The sequence below is a fragment of the Triticum aestivum genome, chromosome 2D (genome assembly GCF_018294505.1).
Source record: "Triticum aestivum cultivar Chinese Spring chromosome 2D, IWGSC CS RefSeq v2.1, whole genome shotgun sequence".
NCBI lineage: Eukaryota > Viridiplantae > Streptophyta > Magnoliopsida > Poales > Poaceae > Triticum > Triticum aestivum.
Window position 1 is genome coordinate 345,649,185 of NC_057799.1, and position 24,814 is coordinate 345,673,998.

At 43.8% G+C, this 24,814-nt stretch overlaps 1 protein-coding gene and 2 long non-coding RNA genes across 7 annotated transcripts; 1 reads left to right on the forward strand and 2 right to left on the reverse strand.

Annotated features, from left to right (window-relative positions):
• Nucleotides 1–538: 538 nt before the first annotated feature.
• On the reverse strand, nucleotides 539–3,200 carry LOC123053072 (uncharacterized). Of its 5 annotated transcripts, XR_006425356.1 has the most exons (5): nucleotides 3,050–3,196; nucleotides 2,712–2,970; nucleotides 2,443–2,569; nucleotides 1,239–2,358; nucleotides 539–1,132 (listed from the first exon to the last, which is right to left on the reverse strand). It is a non-coding gene; the product is annotated as an uncharacterized lncRNA (long non-coding RNA). The 5 variants fall into 5 exon arrangements; XR_006425355.1 differs by having other exon boundaries at nucleotides 2,712–3,200; XR_006425353.1 differs by having other exon boundaries at nucleotides 1,239–1,536; nucleotides 1,792–2,358; nucleotides 2,443–3,200.
• Nucleotides 3,201–5,034: 1,834 nt separating this feature from the next.
• On the forward strand, nucleotides 5,035–9,954 carry LOC123053073 (uncharacterized). Its single transcript, XM_044476463.1, has 5 exons — nucleotides 5,035–5,771; nucleotides 5,868–5,947; nucleotides 6,978–7,122; nucleotides 7,309–8,085; nucleotides 8,533–9,954. Exons 1-5 carry the CDS (start codon nucleotides 5,241–5,243, stop codon nucleotides 8,617–8,619), a joined length of 1,620 nt encoding a protein of 539 aa, XP_044332398.1. The 5' UTR covers nucleotides 5,035–5,240; the 3' UTR covers nucleotides 8,620–9,954.
• Nucleotides 9,955–12,435: 2,481 nt separating this feature from the next.
• LOC123049309 (uncharacterized) lies at nucleotides 12,436–14,195 on the reverse strand. Its single transcript, XR_006423555.1, has 3 exons — nucleotides 14,094–14,195; nucleotides 13,329–13,864; nucleotides 12,436–12,799 (listed from the first exon to the last, which is right to left on the reverse strand). It is a non-coding gene; the product is annotated as an uncharacterized lncRNA (long non-coding RNA).
• Between the last annotated feature and the right edge of the window lie 10,619 nt (nucleotides 14,196–24,814).

The window sequence follows — 24,814 nt, forward strand, 5'->3', positions numbered from 1 at the left end:
ACCGGCGACAAAGCGGCCGACTGGGCGACAACGCGAGGGTAGGAAAGGAAGAGAGTGACATATAGGAAGGGGAGGGCGTGAGTGCGGACACAAAGTCTAGGGTTTGGACTGGAGATCAAGAGAGTGAGAGGGAACTGGACGGGTCGAGGCATCTGCTAGGTTTTCTATCGTGAGAGTTGTTGCCTTTTATACGTATGTACATGAAATCCCAATTATAGCCCTAGCCAGATCACCAAATTGCATACTACTGACATTTGTAAAAATATGGATAGCCCAAGTCGATTCACGAAATATTCGACAGCTCACATCCCCTCTGCACTATATCCGACGATCATGATCGGGAGGCAAAATAGATCTAACGGCCCATATGCTTCGCCGAATGTGAGAGCCTCATTTTTACTCAGCTCGGGTGACTACGGAATGGGACTAGTGTTTGGGGCGCGCCCATGGCGCGCCGCCTGAGCGGAAGCTCAGCGGTGCCAGATAGGACGCGCCCTTTCCACTCTCCTATTTGTACTATGTGTGCTTAGTTCAGATATGATAATATATAAGTATCATACAAATACTTATAATCAACGATCGCTGACACAAAGTAGTTCAGATCGACTATAGTGAGTGACTTCTAACTATCTCAGATCTATTTATTAGTACGCAAGTAGGGAAACATCTACGAAGAACAACTATAGCATAGTTTCTACAACACGATGATCATGTTGCTACACTTGTGAAAAGAGAGCACACAGCACATCAAAAGCAGATGCCCGTATGACCTTGTCCATTGCAGGCAGGTCAAAAATCTAGACCAGCACATAGGTGGGCATCGTCATGGCGGCAGGACCATTGGTTGCGCGGTGCTGGTTGGACATCGGCAAGGAGCCTTGGGGGATCAGCCAAAACATGGCATGGACGGTGGTGTCAGTCATGCCGCCCACAGGGCGCGGCCGCATCATCATAGAGCTGGTGTTCGCGGGGAGAGGACCAAGGTTCTGCCTCTGGATTCTTGTGTGAGCGTCACCAGCAGACACACAGTGGCGGCGCCGGTTCTTGTGTCGAGTCTCCAATGGTGAGGCCAGCGAGGTGGAAGGGTCCGAAGAGGACTTACTTGGCAGATATGCATACTCCATCCGATCATCTGGATATGCATTACTTACAAGGAGTGAGTGTGATAAATGTTGAAGTTACAACTACGTTCAAACTGAAATAGATTAATGCACAGTAAAAGGGGGAAAATTTCATACCTTTTAGAGTCTCTGTCCTTAAGCTAATAGGTAGCTAGAGTGTGAGGTGATCACCACTATCCAACTGGCTTGGCGATTGAGAGAAAAGTTCGTGATGATACAAAGATTGAGGTACAATAGTAATGCATGAATTAATCATACATGGAGATGCTATTTGCAAATTTTTGTCATTCAAAGTTGCTTTGGTGCCGTTTCCATATGGCCCTTACATCCTTTGAATTGCCCGACAGGAAAACTCATTCAACATACCTATGTCTGTTCTTGAATTATCCATATGTCTGTTCTTGAAATAGATAACCTGGACGAGTAATTTGTTACAAAAATTGCCAACGGAATAAGGTAAGATTTCTCATCTATGTGCATTTGGTGTTTTTTCCTCCATAGATCACAATATACAATGTTCAGTTTATACCCATGCATTAATGAAATATTTAAGAGAATGGTACATACTTCATCCCAGAATTTTCCATGAGTAATATAGATGAAACATATATACCCTTTATTACTCTGTTGACTTCCATACGAATCAGAATCAGACACATTATTTCCTAACCTCTCTCGGACAGGTCGCTTTCTTCTTGATATTGGCACTTCATCATCATTGCCTATATGAGAAACAGTTTGCCTTTTGACAACACCTACAATCCAAGGAAATAAGGTGAAGTTAAAGTTGAATAACTGGTGCAGCATTCTAAAGCCTTAAAAGAAAATTAAAAAAATAAGCAATCAAGATACTGGTATCCATACTAACATTCATAGCATAGAATGACCTGAAAAGGGGTCTGTTACCAACTTCAAAATAGTTAAAAAGTCCCCAAAGCAGTATACCGTGAGATTAAATTTACACAACTCTAATAATATTGCAACTGTAATTTCAGGAAAAAGACCATGACATATTCACATCGAGAAGGCAAAAGATGACACTGAGAACATCACCATATTTTATATGGTGAAGGATGACACTGAAACATGTACATTCATACTCAAATTTTGCTGAAATGAAGAACAATGGCATAACTCTTATCTCATCATGTGGCTTTCCTAATGGAGAATTCTCAGGGATAAGTTCAGCAAGCTGAGGACGATCATCAAAAGGATCATCATATACGTATGTTTATTCCTGTCAATTAAAAATTTAGCAAACAGTCAACAGGCACTTGTAGAAACAATGAAGCCCTGCAGTAAAAGAAAAGTGCAGAACTACCTGCGGGCCACTAGGTGGACATGGGAGTCCATGAATCCTGGGAGCACCATATTCCCACTAAGATTTAGCCCATATGCGCGGCCCTTGAATTCCTTACTTGGCACCCCACAATCAATTTTGAGCAAGACTCAAGGGACAAAAAAAATTGCTTGCAGTTTCAGCAACACAACAAGTAGTTTCGAGAAATTGATTACCGCACAGTAGAATAAAACAAAATGAACTACACATATAATCTCTAGAGGGGCGGGGGCAGAAAATCGAACGGAAACCTTGAGGGAGTCGAAGGAGCCGACATAGAGCACACGGCCCCCGCGAACGGCCATGGCGCCGGCGAAAGAGAGAAGCTTCTTGGAGAGCTCCATGGCTTGGGCACCTTGGAAGCCGTCATGCCATGCTTCATGTTGTACCTTCCCAGATGTCCCCTCCTTCTCCCCTCGCAAATCCTAGTGCAACCCCCACAGCAGATCACCGTAGCCCCGTGCTCCTTCTCCTCCAGTCGACCTTCCCGGCTTCTCCGGCAGCCATACTCTACACCCATGACATCTCCATACTTCATATACGGCAACACCACGGGCGGTCGACCGATCTCACGGAGCCAGTGCCTCACCTGTAGAGCGTGCCCTGCTATGCCTCTTGCAGATGCTCATGGATGGGGAGGAGGATATCTTTCTAGAGGTGGGCGACGGAGATGCAAGACCGGCTGGTCGCGTTGGAGAGGAAATGGAAATAAGTTCAGGTAACCCCCGGGGTTTCATAAACCGGCTAATCCACCCCCTCAACTCTAAAACCAGTTAAGTAACCCTCTGGGGTCTCTAATACCAGGCAAATCACCCCCTTGCGTTGATTATAGTGGTTTCTTCAGGCGGTTTTGCTTGCATGGCGTTGGACGACCGCCACGTCGGCTTGATGGAGTGGGTCGTTAACTGCTCCTCCTTCTGTTTCGAAGGTGTGAAATCGCTTAGCGCCTTCCATCCTTCAAGCCAGCGAGGGAGTCGTCCAACGCCACGCAAGCAAAACCACCTGCTGAAACCACTATAATCAGCGCAAGGGGGTGATTTGCCTGGTATTAGAGATCTAAGGGGGTTACTTAACTGGTTTTAGAACTGAGGGGGTGGATTAGCCGGTTTATGAAACTTCAGAGGGTTATCTGGACTTCTTTTAGAGGAAATGGGATGCGTGGGAGAGGATACGAGCCGCGAGGGAGCTAATGAAAGGGAAATATATTGCTTCTACTCGAAGGATAGGTAGATATTTTCACTTGAGGAGGTGTTACCTGGGCCTGGTATTTTTTCTATCTCTAAATCGGCAGGTGGACACGCCCAGCGATCGCCATTATAGCGACTCTTATTGTGTTCACTAGCGGAGGGCTCCAGTGGGCAGGGTATGGCAGCCGCCATACCTTGATTCCGAGAAAAAAAATATACGTATGATTCTTTCGGCTGCCTCGATCATTCATTTTGACCGTTGGCAATTTGACGCTAATCAGAGAGAGGCCAACAGCTACATCTGGCCTAATGGGCCAACGCATCCAGTGTGTTGGGCCAGCAATCGATCGAGGTCGACCACGCATGACTCGATCGAGCGCCCATGCACGAACCAAGAACCGGTCGAGCCAGGTCAATCGCGCACGACTCGATCGAGACGCACACGCAAGCGACCAGCCAGTCCACCCGAGATGGGGCAACGCTAAGCTAGCACGGCGGCGGCGGCTGGCTAGGTCGCCAGGACCAGGCCGAGGGCGACCGGCGACGGGGCAGCCGACGGCGGCGGCAGCAAGCGATAGCACAGAGTTTTTTTTTCATGTGGACACCTTCCATTCTACTATAGACTCCATGATCATAGAGTTTGATTATCATTTTAATGAGGTATCTTTAGAGCAGTTCCAAAACTTCTCTTGTCTTGACCCAAGAAACTCCTTTTCTAGGTTCAATTTGGATAAGCTTGCTAGAATCACAGAAATTTATCATGATTTTTTTTATTATGAACGTGAACATATAGAAGGTAACCGATCTGTTCATTTTCATATGAGAAGAATTGAAGAATTTAGAGCTTTGTCATGATATTGCAAGCTAGCTAAAAAGATGGTTGAACTTGAAAGGCATGTCATGCTTCCTACTTTTTATCGTCTCATTGAGTTGGCATTGCTACTACCAGTAGCGACGACAACAGTTGATAGGGGCTTCTTATCAATGAAAATCATCAAGACTCAGTTGCGCAGCAAGATGTCCACGGGCTGGCTTAATGACTTGATGGTGTGTTATAATGAGTGAGGGGTCTTCAAAAGTATTTACCTTGGTAAAACTAACAAAGATTTTCAGAAGGAGGGCAGGACACTGACATTGTCTTGTCCTTCTAGACACCATTGAAAACTTCTTTATCAGTATATTTTAACTTGTTTTTCTATTAAAACATGTCTACATTTTTATTGTATTTGGTTTTTTGTTTGCAGTGTGCATCGTTAGTGTGTTGCATCAAAAAAATTATTTGCTTCAGACTTCGTCTCACCTTAAATTTTTTTCGTCCTCCGCCTCTGATTGTGTTTGATGATATCTGCAGCTGCACTGTAGCCCAGTGCATTCCCGGTGAGGTGAGTCGGGTGCAAATGCTTTTAGACTGAAGCAAAGGACACCGAAATAAGATCCTCATGTCCTTCACTCCGCCACCTCTTGGTTTCTCTGGCGTCTCGAGTCTCCCCCCGCCGCCAAGCACCGCCGCCGCCGCCGTCGACCTTCCAGTCCTGGTCCTCTCCACTTGCCCCTCACTACCGATAAGCATTTCCCTTGCCAAAAATCTCTCAAATGAGGACACGGAGCATGGCGTCCAAACCCGAACCAGTCCCCTCCACCCACGGGACGGCGGCTCGTGCCCCAGCGCCGGCCTCCGTGAGTGCCTCCACCCACGGGACGGCGGCTCGTGCCGCAGCGCGGGCCTCCGTGAGTGCCTCCACCCACGGGAAGGCGGCTCGTGCCCCAGCGCGGGCCTCCGTGAGTGCCTCCACCCACGGGACGGCGGCTCGTGCCCCAACGCCGGCCTCCGTGAGTGCCTCCACCCACGGGACGGCGGCTCGTGCCCCAGCGCCGGCCTCCGTGAGTGCCTCCACCCACGGGACGGCGGCTCGTGCCCCAGCGCCGGCCTCCGTGAGTGCCTCCACCCACGGGACGGCGGCTCGTGCCCCAGCGCCGGCCTCCGTGAGTGCCTCCACCCACGGGACGGCGGCTCGTGCCCCAGCGCCGGTCTCCGTGAGTGCCCCCACCCACGGGACGGCGGCTCCTGCCCCACCGCCGGCCTCCGTGCGTGCTCCCACCTATTGTGCCACCGTGCAGAGATGCGTACGCTCGCACTTCCCCTCTTCTTTTCACTTCGCTTCCGTCCTGCTAAGCACTGGGCCTGACGTCTTCCCCTGCTTCTTTTCCTCTTTCGGTTAGGTTGCGCTCCTTGACTGGTGGCTGGTGAGGGGTCAAGGCGGCAAGATCCGTGTTGCCGGGTACATCGACAACGTCGAGAAGTGAGGCATTTCCCCCCTATCTTTCCTCCCCTCCCCCCGCCGGTTTTTCGGAGGTTGCTTCCCTCGCTGTAATTTGGTTGCTATCGCGGTGCTAGGCATGTAGGTGGATGTTTACCCAAAAATTGTACTTACATCTCAGTCTGCTTGGATTTCCTATGCCTCAAGTTTGTTGCTGCGCTCAGGTTTCAGTAATATTGACATTGTTATCTTGACCCAAAATCTATTGCTGCATCCTGCAATCCTGCAAATTTGGGCGTCCGTGTACAGTGTACAGTTTACTTCAAAAAAAAACCTAACACAGTTTAAGTAGTAACAATACATCATTATGCACATAAATTATGAACAATATCATCAGCACTATGTGTAATTTTTAAATTTCTCTATGATCTTAGTGGACATAAATTCGTACTGGTACTGGAAACTGGTTCCACCATGAGTAGACTGAAGAAAAGGTATATACATCATAGACCTTGTTGGCGCCATCTCCAACTTGATCTTTACCATAAGTAGTTCTTAAAGGTTTTCTGAAACCGACATATGTAAAAATATACGGGAGTACATGGTGGAAAATAGTTGATGGGAAACATATGATTCTCAAGTACCTGGTTTAAGCAGCTCATTTGCCTATTTTGAAAATAAACACCTTACTACTGATGTAACTCCATTAAGTTGTGCTGATGATATGTTACATAGTGTTACATCAATGGGAGGATAAACTGTGAACATGATTATGTTTTTTTAGAACATCACTTCTCATTGTTTTGTGTTAAAAATTCATATTTCTAGTGCAGACAAAACCATAAACCTTGATTGTATTTCTGATCGTGGGTCAAAACATCACTTTAACTTATATGCTGGTTTATGTGACTGTATCTCCATGAATAGGAAATTTTGCCTCGTTGTATTATTTGCTGTATGCACCAGAACTGGTAGCATTCAAAATTTCTACAGTGTTACACCATCTGTTAGCTTGTTAACGAGCAGTTTTTCTCGACACCTCATAACATTAACATACTCATTTTGCTAACAGGAATCGAGCAGGTCGAGTATTCAGTTCTGGTTCCATTACGGTGCGGCATGCTGATGGTACTCTTGAGACTGCAGATAACAAAATTGTATTAACTAGGGGTCCATTAAATATCGAACAGATGCATTGGAATGGATTTTCTCGTGAGGTTTGCTTTCTTTCTTCATACATCAGTTTGTTCTAGATTTTTTGTTACCAAAATGATTGTTCGTAGTTTTTCATACTTAAATAGTTCCCCTTGTCCCTCTTGTTTATCCCTGTGAATTTCAGTTTTTGGATGGTACCTTAACATATGGTCAAGCTTTTATCGTCTAACCACATTAAATTTATGCAGGTTTCGGAACAGTTCAGGCTTGGTTTTCCTATTCAATGGGAGAAATATGCTAATTCTAACATGAAACAGGCGAATGAACACATACTATCTCCAGCAAAATCAACTGAATATTGTGTAGAGAAGTTCTTGCGCAGCAGCTTTGCCAATTCAATGGAACATACTTTGACAGGGTTTGATTTCAGAACATCTAAAGAGTCTACTGGTAATACAGATGGACCTGGGCTTCCAAACTATGTAAAACCAAGAATTCAGGAACCTTCTGGCAATAGTGTTGGTTATGATAACTCAGTGAGCAACATGGCTGCATCTGAGGGATTATGTAATGATAGGATGGGTACGCCTGATGAATCTTTTGAAGATCCTGGACCTGGAGAAACATGTAATGGTCAAGCATCTAGAGCAGATAACTCACATGAAGATATACAGACAGATGCAAGTGGGCAGAGGATTGTTACTCACTCCGCGGACTCTACTTTAGTTAATAATGATATAGATAAAATAGAAGAAGAACGTGGATCTTCCAAGTTGGGCAACAGCTCAGTGTGTCCCGGAACAGAACATGTGTCAGAAGCACTAAACCAAGGGGCGAGTCCAGAGCATGGAAGTGTTCAGTGTTCAAGAAGACTACGGAGCGGCAAAGTGTATGGAATGTCTAATGGTGCGTCATTGAAGAGGCGGTACTCCAAGAGGAAGACAATGCAGCACGGAACATTGAGTATGAAGGTGATACCAACTGAAGAGACAACACCCCCTGCCGGTCCGACTTGTCACAAAAAGGTAGGTTGAATTTCGCACCTTGGAAGAAAACACAATGAGAAACGGTTAACTTAATAATGAAAATCAATTACGACAGGGTTCCAGTTTTGACCCCATGATACATGCTACATTCTGGGATTAATTCTCTTCTAAACAAACCATCATGTAGCATTCTAATCATATCATGTTACAGTAACCATACATTGTTTCTAGATATGAAATGTTCTGTCATATTTCACCTTTGCTCCTGATGATTACAATGCTGCCACACTATAGTTGAGTGGCATGCCAGCTGTAGAACTCTGAACATTTTTACTAATAACCTCTAACTATCATATGATGATTTGATAGTAATAGTCGTGTAATTATGCCCCTTTTTTCTTTGATGTTCTCTAGCAATCATGTGTTGTTCAAGATCTTTTACTTTGTATGTATCTTTGCTAAATTGTGTAAACTTGTAACTATTAGGGTGGCTCAGTTGCTCAAATCACTGCTTTGGATAAGCTTCAATCAAATGATTCGGGTCGTAAAGGTTACTTAAATAATTTGCATTAATTTCATCAACTTTTTATCTCTCAGCTATTACTTGGTGGCAGTAACATCACAAAGGCTTGCTACTACTCCCTCCGTTCCAAATTACTCGTCGCAGAAATGGATGTATCTAGAACTCAAATACATCTAGATACATCCATACCTGCGACAAGTAATTCGGAACGAAGGGAGTAGTTATTAGCAATCACCGACGCTCAACGCATGCTTTACACAATATATATAGCACGAAAGTGAAGCCACCTCTGAATTTTAGAAAGCTAGTCTTAAAACAATGCCATAGTTGAGTGTTAATGCTTTTGTATGGTAAAAACATTAAGTGTTGCAAAACCTCCTTAACTCCCTGTATGAACATCATATTTTGTTGTCCCAGGTAATGAATGTCGTTAAAAAATCATGCTTCAGTCCAGATAAGTGGGCATCGATCTTTTTGTACTCTAAACCGAAAAAATTGTATCCACTGCCCTGGTACTATGTAAACATAATGATTGCGAAACTGCGGTAGCCAAATAACGATAGTTTGTTTGTTGAATAAATGTAATCCGTCTTAAAAGTTCAAGCTCAAGCCATCTAAAACTTGGTTATACAACTTCTGATGATGATTAGTACCATACCAAATAGATGGAAAACTGAGAAAAAAAACTAAGATAATAACCTTATATGGGAGGACAGCATGCTTGGCTAATCACACAGTACCAGTTGCTTGCTTGTCCACAAATCCATCTAGGTACAAATTGTGTTCTCCTCGTCTTAGCAGACATTGTTCGTCAAAAGAAAAGCTGTACTACCAACCATGATTAGTGCCACAAATTCCTGAACCACTTTAGAGATACATATTCGATTTGAGTTAAAGATGAATGGTCAGATCGTATGGATCCCACGACCTCGTGTTTTAGATAGTAGTATAGATTCGATTTTAGCTAAATGCTTTTCTCTTAGAACCGGTAAGCAGTTCCTGCAAAACATGTGTTCAATTCAATTTCTTTACCGCACGTAAACACTGGTTCGGCGACATTATATTACCAAGGGCTGCTTGCATTTACTGCAACAAATATTGAAAGCTTGTGCGTTACCAATGACCGTTCATGTGGTATTACTGTTCACATGACATGGAAGACCTAGAAAGAAGGCGAGGAGGTAACATTCGGCACGGTGCGGTGAAAATCGGAGCAACATTTTGTGCTCAAATCAGGATATGGATATCTCATCAAACGTAGCACAACTCTTGCATATGTGCTCAAATCAGTTGTGCTGTTGTGTGACGGGTTAGAGTTCTGCTAATGTTGTAGGATGAGGAACATGCTACTGTTGTGCAATGGGCTAGCACATCAGTTATTTTGCGGGCCAACTATGCATATATATGTACTAGTAACTGTGCCCGTGCGTTGCTACGGGTGACTTACACGAATGGCTTTTTGAGGATGGAAAGCATGGATAGTATCATGAGATGACACTAAGACCTACAAAATTTTATTCAACCACCGGTAGGGTAGGTGCATCAATCAGTCTTGTTTCAGTTTGATATGTTGATGTCCAAGAGCAGAATTTTAATTCAGGGATTGCTCGGATCTCCTTCAACTCCGTGCTTCACCAACTACGCGGATCGGAGGCCTCTCATAGTATGATTTGGTGAAGTTGTCGAAGCTTAGCTTTGTGAAGTTGAATCACATAGCTCAATATATTTACGGCGGCAATGCCATCGCCAAGTGGCATAACTTAGTTCTGAATTCCCCTTCTGATGATCCCCGTCGAAGCGCTATTCATGACGCCGCCATTGTTCCCTTCTCACAAGCTCGCCACCGCCGAACCGCCAACCCTCCACCTCACTCTATTTAGCTCGCCGCCACTCCATTGCCTCCCTCTCCTACCGCCGTCCTCCTCCCTTCATCACCCTCTTCCACATCATTGGCCTCCTCCCCAACGTCGCCCTCTTCCCCGACACAGACCACCTCCCCGCCGTCGGCCTATGCTATGCTCGTGATCAACCCCTCAAGCAGCAGAAGTTGACCAACACGTCCAAAACGGCGCAACTCCTCCACGGATGCTGGAGCGCGGTGCTGAAGCTTCAATATTTCCAGACATTTCATAATAGGCTTATATGTATGTTTCTTGCCCTCAAGTTGCCACCCGGTGAAATATTTTAGCAATGTTAACTTCAGCTAGAAATATAGTATATCTGCTCTGGTAATAGGTCATCTAAATAGATGATGTTTTTCACTGGTATACTCTGCATGCAATCTTTCATCAACCTCCCACACATTGATATAAAATCACTGCCATTTGACATTCAATCACCAATTGTAATGAAACTTTTTATTCTATTTTTTGCTGGCTCTACAGGGAATATCAAGGTCACAGCTACCAGATTTTTAGTTAACATAATGTTACAATAAAGAAATTTAAGGATATGTTACAAACTTCAGTGTCACTACATTTACAATCCATACGATAAACAATAGTGGCCCGTGGCTCGTACATATACAATATCCATGTTAGAAGGTCCAGCACACTTTCCTGCTTCATCCTTACTACAGTTAAGAGAATAGGCATACAATATGAGAGGCAAAGTACAGACCCACAACAGTATTTCAAGTAGGCATAAGAGATAATATATTGCATTACTTCTATAAGGCTGCTCCCAGTGCTCCACCCTGGACGGGTGCTAATCCTGCTATGTAAGCAAAAAACTGATGTGACATCTTAATCAAGGAGGAGAGAGAATCGTTTGGTAATCCCACGGAGAAACTATACCAGCGCATGTACCTAGGAGAAAACAGAGTTAATACGATCCCGTGCACTGAACCAAGCCGTCGCCCCAACTCCCCCATGCGCAGCCCCATCCGCCGCTTCTTCCTCGCCCCATGCCGTCGCCCCGGTGCAGCACTTTGTCCTTGGTCTGCAGCGCTGCCTCGCCTCTGATTGTCGCCCGGAGCCGCTATCCCATCCCGGGTTTTAGCTTGCATCACTGACCATCACCTGGAGAAGATCGCAGCAGCACCACCGGCTCCTCCGGCAAGTCACCACCTGGTAAATGGTAAGGGCAAGCCTGCATTGCGAAAGTCCATCGATTCTGTGTTTGATATAAACTGTAGTCATCCATTGATTACATTTTTTCACAAGTCAAGTCCATCGGTTCCGAGTTTCTTGCCAAATTCTCATAAACTACAGTCTGTCGATTTCTTTTAAATATCATGTCCATCTAATTTGAGTGTTGGCCAAAGACTGCTGCATATAAGTCTGTCACAATCTTTTTTACAGAATCAAACTGAGTTGAGTCCAGTTTAGAGTTAACAAGAAAGATTCAAAGAAACTACAGTCCATCAAATTATTTTGCCCACCGACCGTTCAGTTCAGTTTTTATAGAATACCATTATTTTTAAGGCGTCCTGCCTTGGACGCTTAGGCGATAAGGCGCCCTGGCAGAACCTTACAAATATGCCCGGGCGTCGCCTAGGCGCTAGAGCGGGTGGTGCTCGCCTTAGGTCACCTTACCGCCTTAAAACAATGTAGAATACAGCCCTATATTTTGTAGAACCAAACTGAGTTCAGTTCAGCCCCAACCGAGTTCAGTTCAGTTTAAAATCAAAAGCAATTTTAAGGTATTGCTATCTAGTCATACAGATTGTCAAGTAGCAAGTTTTTGACACAATCAAACTGAATTTTATTGATCTTATGGGAATGGACAAGGATGTATTGATCTGAAACCAATGGTTCGATCAGATGAGGCTATGTTGTATTGTAGATTTACAAGAAATTGGTCCAGACTGATAGGGTTCTGTTAGGATTTACAGAATTACTCTGTTTTAAGAAGCAGAAGCAAAATTTGAGGTACTGCTATTTAGTCATACACAAATTATCAGGCAACAACTATTTTGAAGGAATCAAACTGACTACTTCTATAAGAAACTTACTTGAAGTAGACACTTGAAGAAACATGTTTCCTGTAATCTAGACACTTGAAGTAGGCAAGCACCTAAAATAAACTGAATATGAAGCTCTGCAATTCCCTCATTGGTCCTGACATATTGGATCCTTCGCCATCCTGGGTTCAGGGGCTCATTCTTTCCAAGAAATTACAAAAATCTTCTTGCTTCAGTTGCTTGTTAGCTGGCATACCATGTGTCATCTCATTCCAATAAACACTGGAGGACTAATAAACATAGTCCTGGTCTAGTTGAATTGGTTTCTGAAAAGGAAAATCATAATATTACAAATTACAAGTTGTCCAAATAGAAAGATCAGTTTAATTTGACGATTTGACAGAGAGTTACAATACTGGAGAAACTGGGATTTCCAAAGCCAACTGGCACCAAATAATAAAGCAAAATCAGGTTATACATCCACTTCTTTCTGTTATGGAAAATCTATGCATTCTGCAAAACCCTAAAATAACTACAGAATTTGCACAATTAGAAACAGCAAGCTTGTGATACACTAATCAGATTATCCCTATGGAGCTCAAACTTGTAATTAGAAATACTGGACTGGTGCAGACTGCAGTAACCATCTACTTTCGTCAATCATTACTCCAAGATCAAAATGTGATAATCATAACATAAGTTTGCTTCATGGAAAAATTGAAATATTTGCTTGTACTCTGGTGATAGCTATACTCGTTCCTAAGATAACAAACATGTATTTTGACAAACTGATGAGTATTTTTATCCACTTTTTTGTGATCGGATCTTCCATTGAGCAGGCAGGCAGAGGCATACATGGGCTTTGTAGCGCTGGCCTGATGTAATGTAAAGATGGAGGTGCCAACTGTTAGTCACCTGCGAAAGAACATGTGTTCATCAGAGCCTAGATTCCTCTTTTCCCAACCTCTGTAACCAATTCAGGTTGGAAAATTCATGAAAAATTGTTCAGTCATCATCTGCATGAGTTTCTCCATTGCTTGCATCTGTATGTATACATACTGTCATGGAGTAACTCCTCTCTCAGTGCATAAGAGAATGAATTTCAGAAAAGGGCCATTTGGCGATGACTCACGTGAGTTGTGTTCAAGCCACTTGACCAATGCTGCAGCTAAAGCATGTGTGGAGAAAGTAACCATGCAGAGATATAGGTTATACAGAAAAAAAATTCAAGCCAAAATTTTAAGATAAAACATGGTAAGCAGGATGAGACTTTTTTCAATTTTCTTCCGTTAGGGGGCTTACCGGTTTTTTGCCGCAGCAGCCTACTACCATGACACATGGTAGCAGGAAAATTTCAGTCCCACTAAAGTGCAAACAAAGTATTCGCACAACTGGAGCAAAGAAGATCACAAGATGGAAAAAGTGATCATCATTATAGATAAAAAATAGGATGGTGAATAAAATAATTCTTTCTCCTCAATCTGACATAGCAGAGCATGAGTACACCCAAATAGTTACGTAATTTGCCTGCTTTTCCGTACTATCTAGATAATTAGATTTGGTTGAGGGAATATGTAGAAATTAGAAAACCAACATAAAGTAAACTGACATTGTTCTAACCTTGCAAATTGAGGTGCATCAGTAAGAAAACTGAAACTTGTTACCCTGTTGCTTGCACAAGTAGCAGGCTTCCTAGGTTTGAATCACTCCAAGAAATCAACGGTAAATTGCAGCCGCTGCTCTGTTCTGCTCATTGTGCGGGAGAGTATAGGGACGGATTACATCGCAAATTCGACAACCAACAACGACAGGGCCACATCTCTGAAGAAAAACACATCCACGATGTGATCTTTACTCCCTTATAGCCAGTGGAGAAAGTAGATGGAGAGCGTCATCACCATCACAAACGCAGGCTTCATCCCCAGCACCGGCGGAGCTCTGTCCAGGCTGCAGAGGCGACGACGCGGGGTTCATCTCCGACTCACACAACCAGGCGTCTACCGGCGGGCGGCATGCCCTGTCGAGCCGGCCTCGGTGCTCCGTCAAGGCTACTATTGGTGCAGTAGCAGGTCGCCGCGCACACCTGCTCGCTTGCTTCATGCCCCTGTATCGTTTCTCGACGCAGTATACTTGCCGCCTACTCGCTGTCGCTGTTTGCACCCTGCACACACACACACACACACACACACACACACACACCAGCCACCAATTAACATATATGCATACACACAAGCAGCCACGCACCGCATCCTCTACAGACCCAGGACAACATCCCCTACACACCCTGAATTGACGAAGTAGCACGATAGCAGTATAGAAAAAAAATTCTATAGTCAAATTTCATCAAACACTATGTTTGCCTTGAAATCAGAATATTATGGTAGGGGGAGTGGGATCCAGGGGGCCGGCGAGTAGGAGAGGTATACCGGGCGGCAAGTAGGAGGAGTGCGCCATTGTAGGATCGAAAGTATGTCTAGAGGGGGGGTGTGATTAGACTACTTGACCAATTAAAAATCTAGCCTTTTTCCAATTTTAGTTCTTGGCAGATTTTAGCAACTTTGCACAAGTCAAGCAACGAACCTACATGTGCAATTCTAAGAGTATAGCAGCGGAATGTAGAACAATTACATATGAAGGTAAAGGGAGGAGTTTGAGGGAGCAAACGCAATGATGACACGGAGATTTTTTATCCGTGGTTCCGATAGGTGGTGCTATCGTACATCCACGTTGATGGAGATTTCAACCCACGAAGGGTAACGGTTGCACGAGTCCACGGAGGGCTCCACGCATGAAGGGTCAACGAAGAAGCAACCTTGTCTATCCCACCATGGTCGTCGCCCACGAAAGACTTGCCTCACTCGGGTAGATCTCCACGAAGTAGGCGATCTCCTTGCCCTAACAAACTCCTTGGTTCAACTCCACAATCTTGACGGAGGCTCCCAAGTGACACCTAGCCAATCTAGGAGACACCACTCTACAAGAAGTAACAAATGGTGTGTTGATGATGAACTCCTTGCTCTTGTGCTTCAAATGATAGTCTCCCCAACACTCAACTCTCTCTCACAGGATTTGGATTTGGTGGAAAGATGATTTGAGTGTAAAGCAACTTGGGGAAGGCTAGAGATCAAGATTTATGTGGTTGGAATGGAATATCTTGACCTCAACACAAGTGTAGGTGGTTCTCTCTCAGAAAATATATGTTGGAAGTGTAGGCATGTTCTGATGGCTCTCTCCACGAATGAAGAGTGGGTGGAGGGGTATATATAGCCTCCACACAAAATCTAACCGTTACACACAATTTACCAAACTCGGTGGGACCGAATAGTTAAACTCGGTCAGACCGATTTAGTTCATAATGTGACCGTTAGGGTTTTCGGTGGGACTGACACGTCAACTCGGTGAGACCGATTTCGTTAGGGTTAGGGCATAACGTAATCTCGGTGAGACCGATTACACAAACTCGGTGAGACCGATTTTGGTAATAGACAAATAGATAGTTGGTCAGGCAAACTCGGTGGGACCGATTCGCTCATCTCGGTTGGACCGAAACGTTACGAAAGGGAAATAGAGAGTTTGCATTGCAATCTTGGTGGGACCGATCGCTCATCTCGGTTTGACCGAAACGTTACGAAAGGGAAACAGAGAGATTGCAACCCCATCTTGGTGGGACCGAGATCCCTATCGGTGAGACCGAATTGATTAAGGTTTCTGGCAGTGACTATGACAACTGAACTCGGTGGCTCCGGATATGAAATTTCGGTGGGGCTGAGTTGGACTTTTTGGATTAGGACATATGTGGATATGAGAAAGTAGTGGAGGGTTTTGGAGCATATCACTAAGCATTTTGAGCAAGAGCCTCATTAAGCAACACCCCATCCCTTCTTAATAGTATTGGCTTTTCCTATAGACTCAATGTGATCTTGGATCACTAAAACAGAAAATGTAGAGTCTTGTGCTTTGAGCTTGAGCCAATCCTTTGTCCTTAGCATTTTGAGGGGTCCACTTTCTAATCCATGCCATGCCAATCATTGAGCTTTCCTGAAATATTTATCTGGAAATAGCATTAGCTCAATGAGCTATATGTTGTTAGGAATTACCAAAACCACCCAGGAATAGTTGCACTTTCAATCCCCCCTTTTTGGTAATTGATGACAACATATAGATCAAAGCTTCAACAAATGATAATAAGATTGAAAAACATCGTCGCTTTGAGAAGTATGTGATAAGCAAGAGCTCCCCCTAAATTTGTGCATTATTTAAAATTTGCTTTTGAATGCAAATGCACAATCGATTAGGATCATGGGTTACTCTTCCGTGCCACATACATCTTGGTGGAGCGCTCAAAATGATAGAAGTTAAAAGCATGCACTCATCACTAAGCAAGTGAATGATCATATAAGGATATAAGAGATAATATCATCCAACAAGCATTAAGGGTAGCATATGATCAAACACATGATCAAACAAGTATCTCACAAGCACACAATAAAAAGTTTCAACCAAAATAGCAAGAGAGATAAAAAGCAACACTCTCTCTCGAAGCCTATGATTTATACATTTTTCTCCCCCTTTGGCAACAAGTTACCAAAAAGTTCAAAAATGCATAGTGCTAAACGTCTCTCAGGCTTGATCTTCGGGAGGTGGTGTTGAGAGAACTCCAAGGACGAAGGCTTCAGATGATGTAGCCGGAGCTGGTGGAGTGGTTGCTGGAGGTGACACTGGAGCTGTAGCTGCTGGAGCTGATGCTGTAGTTCTAGTATCTGTGACTGGCACTACAGCAGATCTCTGTCCTCTGGGCACTCTAGCAAAAGCATATGTAGTAGACTTGCCCTTCTTCTCCTCTGCTTCCTCCTGAAGCTGCTCAACTGCAATTTGGATCTCAGTTACCTTGAGATCAAGATCATAGAATTTGGTCTCTATAATCCTCTCCAAGCTCTCCTGGTTTTGAGTCAGGGTGGCCAAGCCCTTCTCGATTGGATCAGATATGCTAACTGATCTAGCTTGCTCTTCAGGAAAACCTGAGATGCCTCTTCAATAGTTGGCATCTTTGCAGCTTTCTCTGCCCTTGCCTTCTCTCTCTTCTCATGTGCTTGAGCTAATGATGGTTCATTCTCAGTCATGACTACAGTGTTGTCTTCAAACTCAGGATATAAGGCCAGATGCTCCTTATCCAACAGATATGTGCATGTGCCCATCTTTGAGTTGATGAGCTCCTGAATGTGTGGGGCATACCCACAACTTCTCTTCTGATCAGCTGCTGTCCTTTTGATTGTTTCCACAATCAGACTCATGACTTTGAACTTTTGAGGCACATCAAACAAATGTAGCAAGTTGATAGCATGTCCTCTGATCATCTTTTGATCACCCGACTTGGGTAGCAAAGTGTGCCTTAGGATCCAATTTATAGTAGGCAGACCAGACAACAAAAAGTGGACAGATCCAAACTTGTGATTCTCCAAAGCATCATCTGGGATCTCTGTACATGTGTGCCATAGTGTTGTGGTCTTTCTTCTTCTCAGCATAAACATCCAAGTCATCCTCATTTTCTTCCGGAGCATTAATCAACTGAGCCCATTCTTCAATAGTGGATTGGTACCTTGTACCTCCAGACATTCAAACTATCTTTCCATCTGGATAGAAGTGGGTAGTGGAGTAAAACTGCATGATCAGCTCATCATTCCACTTGGTGAGCTTCTGGGCAACAAATGTATCAACTCCACATGCTTTGAAGCTGTCATATACTCCAGGATAGTGATCTTCATTCTTCTTGATGTACTCCCAGTCAACCCATCTCATGTCACACACTATGGGCTTCTTGTCAAGCAAAACTGTCTCATAAAAGTCTTGTTGTTCCTTAGTGTGAAACCTGTAGTCAACAGCAGTTCTTCTCCTGACAGCATATGGATCAGACTGTCTCCATAACCTCAGTCCTGCATCCTTCCTGATCTTCATGTTTTCTGCAACAGGATGTGCATCATTGTGGTCAGGGATCTTGGGCTTGAGCTTTCTCAAAACAAGTGAGGCATCTTCCTCTTCTTCAGCAGCCTCAGGCACTGGGGCCTTGTTTTTCTCCTCAGCGGGAATGTTTCTAGTGCTTCTCTTGGGTTTAGGCTTTGGAGCTGGAGCAGCAGCCTTGGGAGCAGCTTTGGGCTTGGATGGAGCAGCCCCTGATCTGATTGCATCTCCCATGAGCTTCTGAGCTTTGGGTGCTGGTGCAGCATCCTCTTGTTCTTCTTCTTCTTCTTCAGAATCAATCCTCATTGAGGGCTTGCCAAGAACTTTGGCAGTAGTGGTTCTTGCCCTTTTCTTCTTCTTATCCTCACCAGCTGCTTCTTCTTCAGATTCAATGGTGAACTTCATGGTTTCACCTGTGGCAACTTTCTTTGGCTTGGAAGCTTCAGCAGTAGAGGCTCTGGCTTTTGACATTGGAACTCTTCTTGCTGGAGCCTTTGTTTTCATTCTAGGCTTTGTTGCAGCAGTAGTGCTATATTCCTTCTTCAGCACCTTCTTTCTTGAAGTGGCCTCATCCTCAACAGCCACATAATCTTCATCTTCAGAATATGAGGTTTTCTTCTTCCTTGTCCTGGTAGCTGCCTTGGGCAAGTTACTAGGTGTGCTCCTACTGCCCTCATCATAGCTGCTTGAGGGATCAGAACCCTGCTACCTCTTGAGCACTGCGTTGGTTTTCCCTTGAAGAGGAAAGGGTGATGTAGCAAAGTAGCGTAAGTATTTCCCTTAGTTTTTGAGAACCAAGGTATCAATCCAGTAGGAGGCTACGCGCAAGTCCCTCACACCTACACAAACAAATAAATCCTCGCAACCAACGCGATAAGGGGTTGTCAATCCCTACACGGTCACTTACGAGAGTGAGATCTGATAGATATGATAAGATAATATTTTTGGTATTTTTATGATAAAGATGCAAAGTAAAGTAAAAGCAAAAATAAAAAGCAACGGAAATAGCTAAGTGTTGGAAGATTAATATGATGGAAAATAGACCCGGGGGCCATAGGTTTCACTAGTGGCTTCTCTCAAGAGCATACGTATTTTATGGTGGGTGAACAAATTACTGTTGAGCAATTGACAGAATTGAGCATAGTTATGAGAATATCTAGGTATGATCATGTATATAGGCATCACGTCTGAGACAAGTAGACCGACTCCTGCCTGCATCTACTACTATTACTCCACACATCGACCACTATCCAGCATGCATCTAGAGTATTAAGTTCATAAGAACAGAGTAACGCTTTAAGCAAGATGACATGATGTAGAGGGATAAATTCATGCAATATGATAAAAAAACATCTTGTTATCCTCGATGGCAACAATACAATACGTGCCTTGCTGCCCCTACTGTCACTAGGAAAGGACACCGAAAGATTGAACCCAAAGCTAAGCACTTCTCCCATTGCAAGAAAGATCAATCTAGTAGGCCAAACCAAACTGATAATTCGAAGAGACTTGCAAAGATAACCAATCATACATAAAAGAATTCAGAAGATTCAAATATTGTTCATAGATAAACTTGATCATAAACCCACAATTCATCGGTCTCAACAAACACACCGCAAAAGAAGATTACATCGAATGGATCTCCACAAGAGAGGGGGGGACATTGTATTGAGATCCAAAAAGAGAGAGGAAGCCATCTAGCTAATAACTATGGACCCGAAGGTCTGGTATGTTGGGGAACGTAGTAATTTCAAAAAAATTCCTACGCACACGCAAGATCATGGTGATGCATAGCAACGAGAGGGGAGAGTGTTGTCCACGTACCCTCGTAGACCGACAGCGGAAGCGTTATCACAACGCGGTTGATGTAGTCGTACGTCTTCATGATCCGACCGATCAAGTACCGAACGTACGGCACCTCCGAGTTCTACACACGTTCAGCTCGATGACGTCCCTCGAACTCCGATCCAGCCGAGTGTTGAGGGAGAGTTTCGTCAGCACGACGGCGTGGTGACGATGATGATGTTCCACCGACGCAGGGCTTCGCCTAAGCTCCGCAACGGTATTATCGAGGTGTAATATGGTGGAGGGGGGCACCGCACACAGCTAAAATATCGTATATCAAGTGTGTCCATGGGGTGCCCCCTGCCCCCGTATATAAAGGAGCAAGGGAGGAGGAGGCCGGCCCTAGGAGGGGGCGCACCAAGTGTGGAGTCCTACTAGGACTCCCTAGTCCTAGTAGGATTCCACCTCCCATATGGAATAGGAAAAGAGGAAGGGAAAAAGAGAAGGAAGGAAGGGGGCGCCCCCCTTCCCTAGTCCAATTCGGACCAGACCAAGGGGAGGGGTGCGGCCACCCTTGAGGCCCTTTTCCTTCTTTCCCGTATGGCCCAATAAGGCCCAATACGTAATCCCGTAACTCTCCGGTACTCCGAAAAATACCCGAATCACTCGGAACCTTTCCGAAGTCCGAATATAGTCGTCCAATATATCGATCTTTACGTCTCGGCCATTTCGAGACTCCTCGTCATATCCCCGATCTCATCCGGGACTCCGAACTCCTTCGGTACATCAAAACTCAATAAAACTGTCATCGTAACGTTAAGCGTGCGGACCCTACGGGTTCGAGAACTATGTAGACATGACCGAGACACGTCTCCGGTCAATAACCAATAGCGGGACCTGGATGCCCATATTGGCTCCCACATATTCTACGAAGATCTTTATCGGTCAGACCGCATAACAACATACGTTGTTCCCTTTGTCATCGGTATGTTACTTGTCCGAGATTCGATCGTCGGTATCTCGATACCTAGTTCAATCTCGTTACTGGCAAGTCTCTTTACTCGTTCCGTAACACATCATCCCGCAACTAACTCATTAGTCGCAATGCTTGCAAGGCTTATAGTGATGTGTATTACCGAGTGGGCCCAGAGATACCTCTCCGACAATCGGAGTGACAAATCGTAATCTCAAAATACGCCAACCCAACAAGTACCTTTGGAGACACCTGTAGAGCACCTTTATAATCACCCATTTACGTTGTGACGTTTGGTAGCACACAAAGTGTTCCTCCGGTAAACGGGAGTTGCATAATCTCATAGTCAGAGGAACATGTATAAGTCATGAAGAAAGCAATAGCAACATACTAAACGATCGGGTGCTAAGCTAACGGAATGGGTCAAGTCAATCACGTCATTCTCCTAATGAGGTGATCTCGTTAATCAAATGACAACTCATGTCTATGGCTAGGAAACATAACCATCTTTGATTAACGAGCTAGTCAAGTAGAGGCATACTAGTGACACTCTGTTTGTCTATGTATTCACACATGTATTATGTTTTCGGTTAATACAATTCTAGCATGAATAATAAACATTTATCATGATATAAGGAAATATATAATACTTTTATTATTGCCTCTAGGGCATATTTCCTTCATGGTAAACTACTCACACTTCATCGGAGAGGCTATGGTGTTGATGTAGAAGCCCTCCGTGATCGATGCCCCCTCCGGCGGAGCTCCGGAACAGGCCCCAAGATGGGATCTCACAGGTACAGAAGGTTGCGGCAGTGGAATTAGGTTTTTGGCTCCGTATCTGATCGTTTGGGGGTACGTAGGTATATATAGGAGGAAGGAGTACGTCGGTGGAGCAACATGGGGCCCACGAGGGTGGAGGGCGTGCCTGGGGGGGTAGGCGCGCCCCCCTACCTCGTGGCTTCCTGTTTGATTTCTTAACGTAGGGTCCAAGTCCTCTGGATCATGTTCGTTCCGAAAATCACGTTTCCGAAGGTTTCATTCCGTTTGGACTCCGTTTGATATTCTTTTTCTGCGAAACTCTGAAATAGGCAAAAAACAGCAATTCTGGGCTGGGCCTCCGGTTAATAGGTTAGTCCCAAAAATAATATAAAAGTGAATAATAAAGCCCAATAATGTCCAAAACAGAAGATAATATAGCATGGAGCAATCAAAAATTATAGATACGTTGGAGACGTATCAAGCATCCCCAAGCTTATTTCCTGCTCGTCCTCGAGTAGGTAAATGATAAAAAAAATTTGATGTGGAATGCTACTTGGCATAATTTCAATGTAATTCTTCTTAATTGTGGTATGAATATTCAGATCCGAAAGATTCAAGATAAAAGTTCAATATTGACATACAAATAATAATACTTCAAGCATACTAACTAAGCAATTATGTCCTCTCAAAATAACATGGCCAAAGAAAGTTCATCCCTACAAAATCATATAGTTTAGTCATGCTCCATTTTCGTCACGCAAGAATGCTCTCATCATGCACAACCCCGATGACAAGCCAAGCAATTGTTTCATACTTTAGTAATCTCAAACTTTTTCAACCTTCACGCAATACATGAGCGTGAGCCATGGACATAGCACTATGGGTGGAATAGAATATGATGATGGGGGTTATGTGGAGAAGACAAAAAAGGAGAAAGTCTCACATCAACGAGGCTAATCAATGAGCTATGGAGATGCCCATCGATTGATGTTAATGCGAGGAGTAGGGATTGCCATGCAACAGATGCACTAGAGCTATAAATATATGAAAGCTCAACAAAAGAAACTAAGTGGGTGTGCATCCAACTTGCTTGCTCACGAAGACCTAGGGCACTTGAGGAGGCCCATTGTTGGAATATACAAGCCAAGTTCTATAATGAAAAATTCCCACTAGTATATGAAAGTGACAAAACAAGAGACTCTCTATCATGAAGATTATGGTGCTACTTTGAAGCACAAGTGTGGTAAAGGATAGTAACATTGTCCCTTCTCTCTTTTTCTCTCATTTTTTTGGGCCTTCTCTTTTTTTATGGCCTTTCTCTTTTTTTTATTCCTCACTTGGGACAATGCTCTAGAAAATGATGATCATCACACTTCTATTTATTTACAACTCAATGATTACAACTCGATACTAGAACAAAGTATGACTCTATATGAATGCCTCCGGCGGTGTACCGGGATATGCAATGAACCAAGAGTGACATGTATGAAAGAATTATGAACAGTGGCTTTGCCACAAATACTATGTCAACTACATGATCATGCAAAGCAATATGACAATGATGAACGTGTCATGATAAACGGAATGGTGGAAAGTTGCATGGCAATATATCTCGGAATGGCTATGGAAATGCCATAATAGGTAGGTACGGTGGCTGTTTTGAGGAAGATATAAGGAGGTTTATGTGTGAAAGAGTGTATCATATCACGGGGTTTGGATGCACCAGCGAAGTTTGCACCAACTCTCAATGTGAGAAAGGGCAATGCACGGTACCGAAGAGGCTAGCAATGATGGAAAGGTGAGAGTGCGTATAATCCATGGACTCAACATTAGTCATAAAGAACTCACATACTTATTGCAAAAATCTACAAGTCATCAAAAACCAAGCACTACGCGCATGCTCCTAGGGGGATAGATTGGTAGGAAAAGACCATCGCTCGTCCCCGACCGCCACTCATAAGGAGGACAATCGAAGAACACCTCATGTTTCAAATTTGTTACATAACGTTTACCATACGTGCATGCTACGGGACTTGCAAACTTAAACACAAGTATTTCTCAAATTCACAACTACTCAACTAGCACAACTTTAATATCACTACCTCCATGTCTCAAAACAATCATCAAGCATCAAACTTCTCTTAGTATTCAACACACTCATAAGAAAGTTTTTACTAATCTTGAATACCTAGCATATTAGGATTATTTAAGCAAATTACCATGCTATTTAAGACTCTCAAAATAATCTAAGTGAAGCATGAGAGATCAATAGTTTCTATAAAACAAATCCACCACCGTGCTCTAAAAGATATAAGTGAAGTACTAGAGCAAAAACTATATAACTCAAAAGATAAAAGTGAAGCACATAGAGTATTCTAATAATTTCCGAATCATGTGTGTCTCTCTCAAAAGGTGTGTACAGCAAGGATGATTTTGGTAAACTAAAAAGCAAAGACTCAAATCATACAAGACGCTCCAAGCAAAACACATATCATGTGGTGAATAAAAATATAGCTCCAAGTAAAGTTACCGATGGAAGTAGACGAAAGAGGGGATGCCTTCCGGGGCATCCCCAAGCTTTGGCTTTTTGGTGTCCTTAGATTATATTGGGGGTGCCATGGGCATCCCCAAGCTTAGGCTCTTGCCACTCCTTGTTTCATAATCCATCAAATCTTTCACCCAAAACTTGAAAACTTCACAACACAAAACTCAGCAGAAAATCTCGTGAGCTCCGTTAGCGAAAGAAAACAAAAGACCACTTCAAGGTACTGTAATGAACTCATTCTTTATTTATATTGGTGTTAAATCTACTGTATTCCAACTTCTCTATGGTTTATAAACTATTTTACTAGCCATAGATTCATCA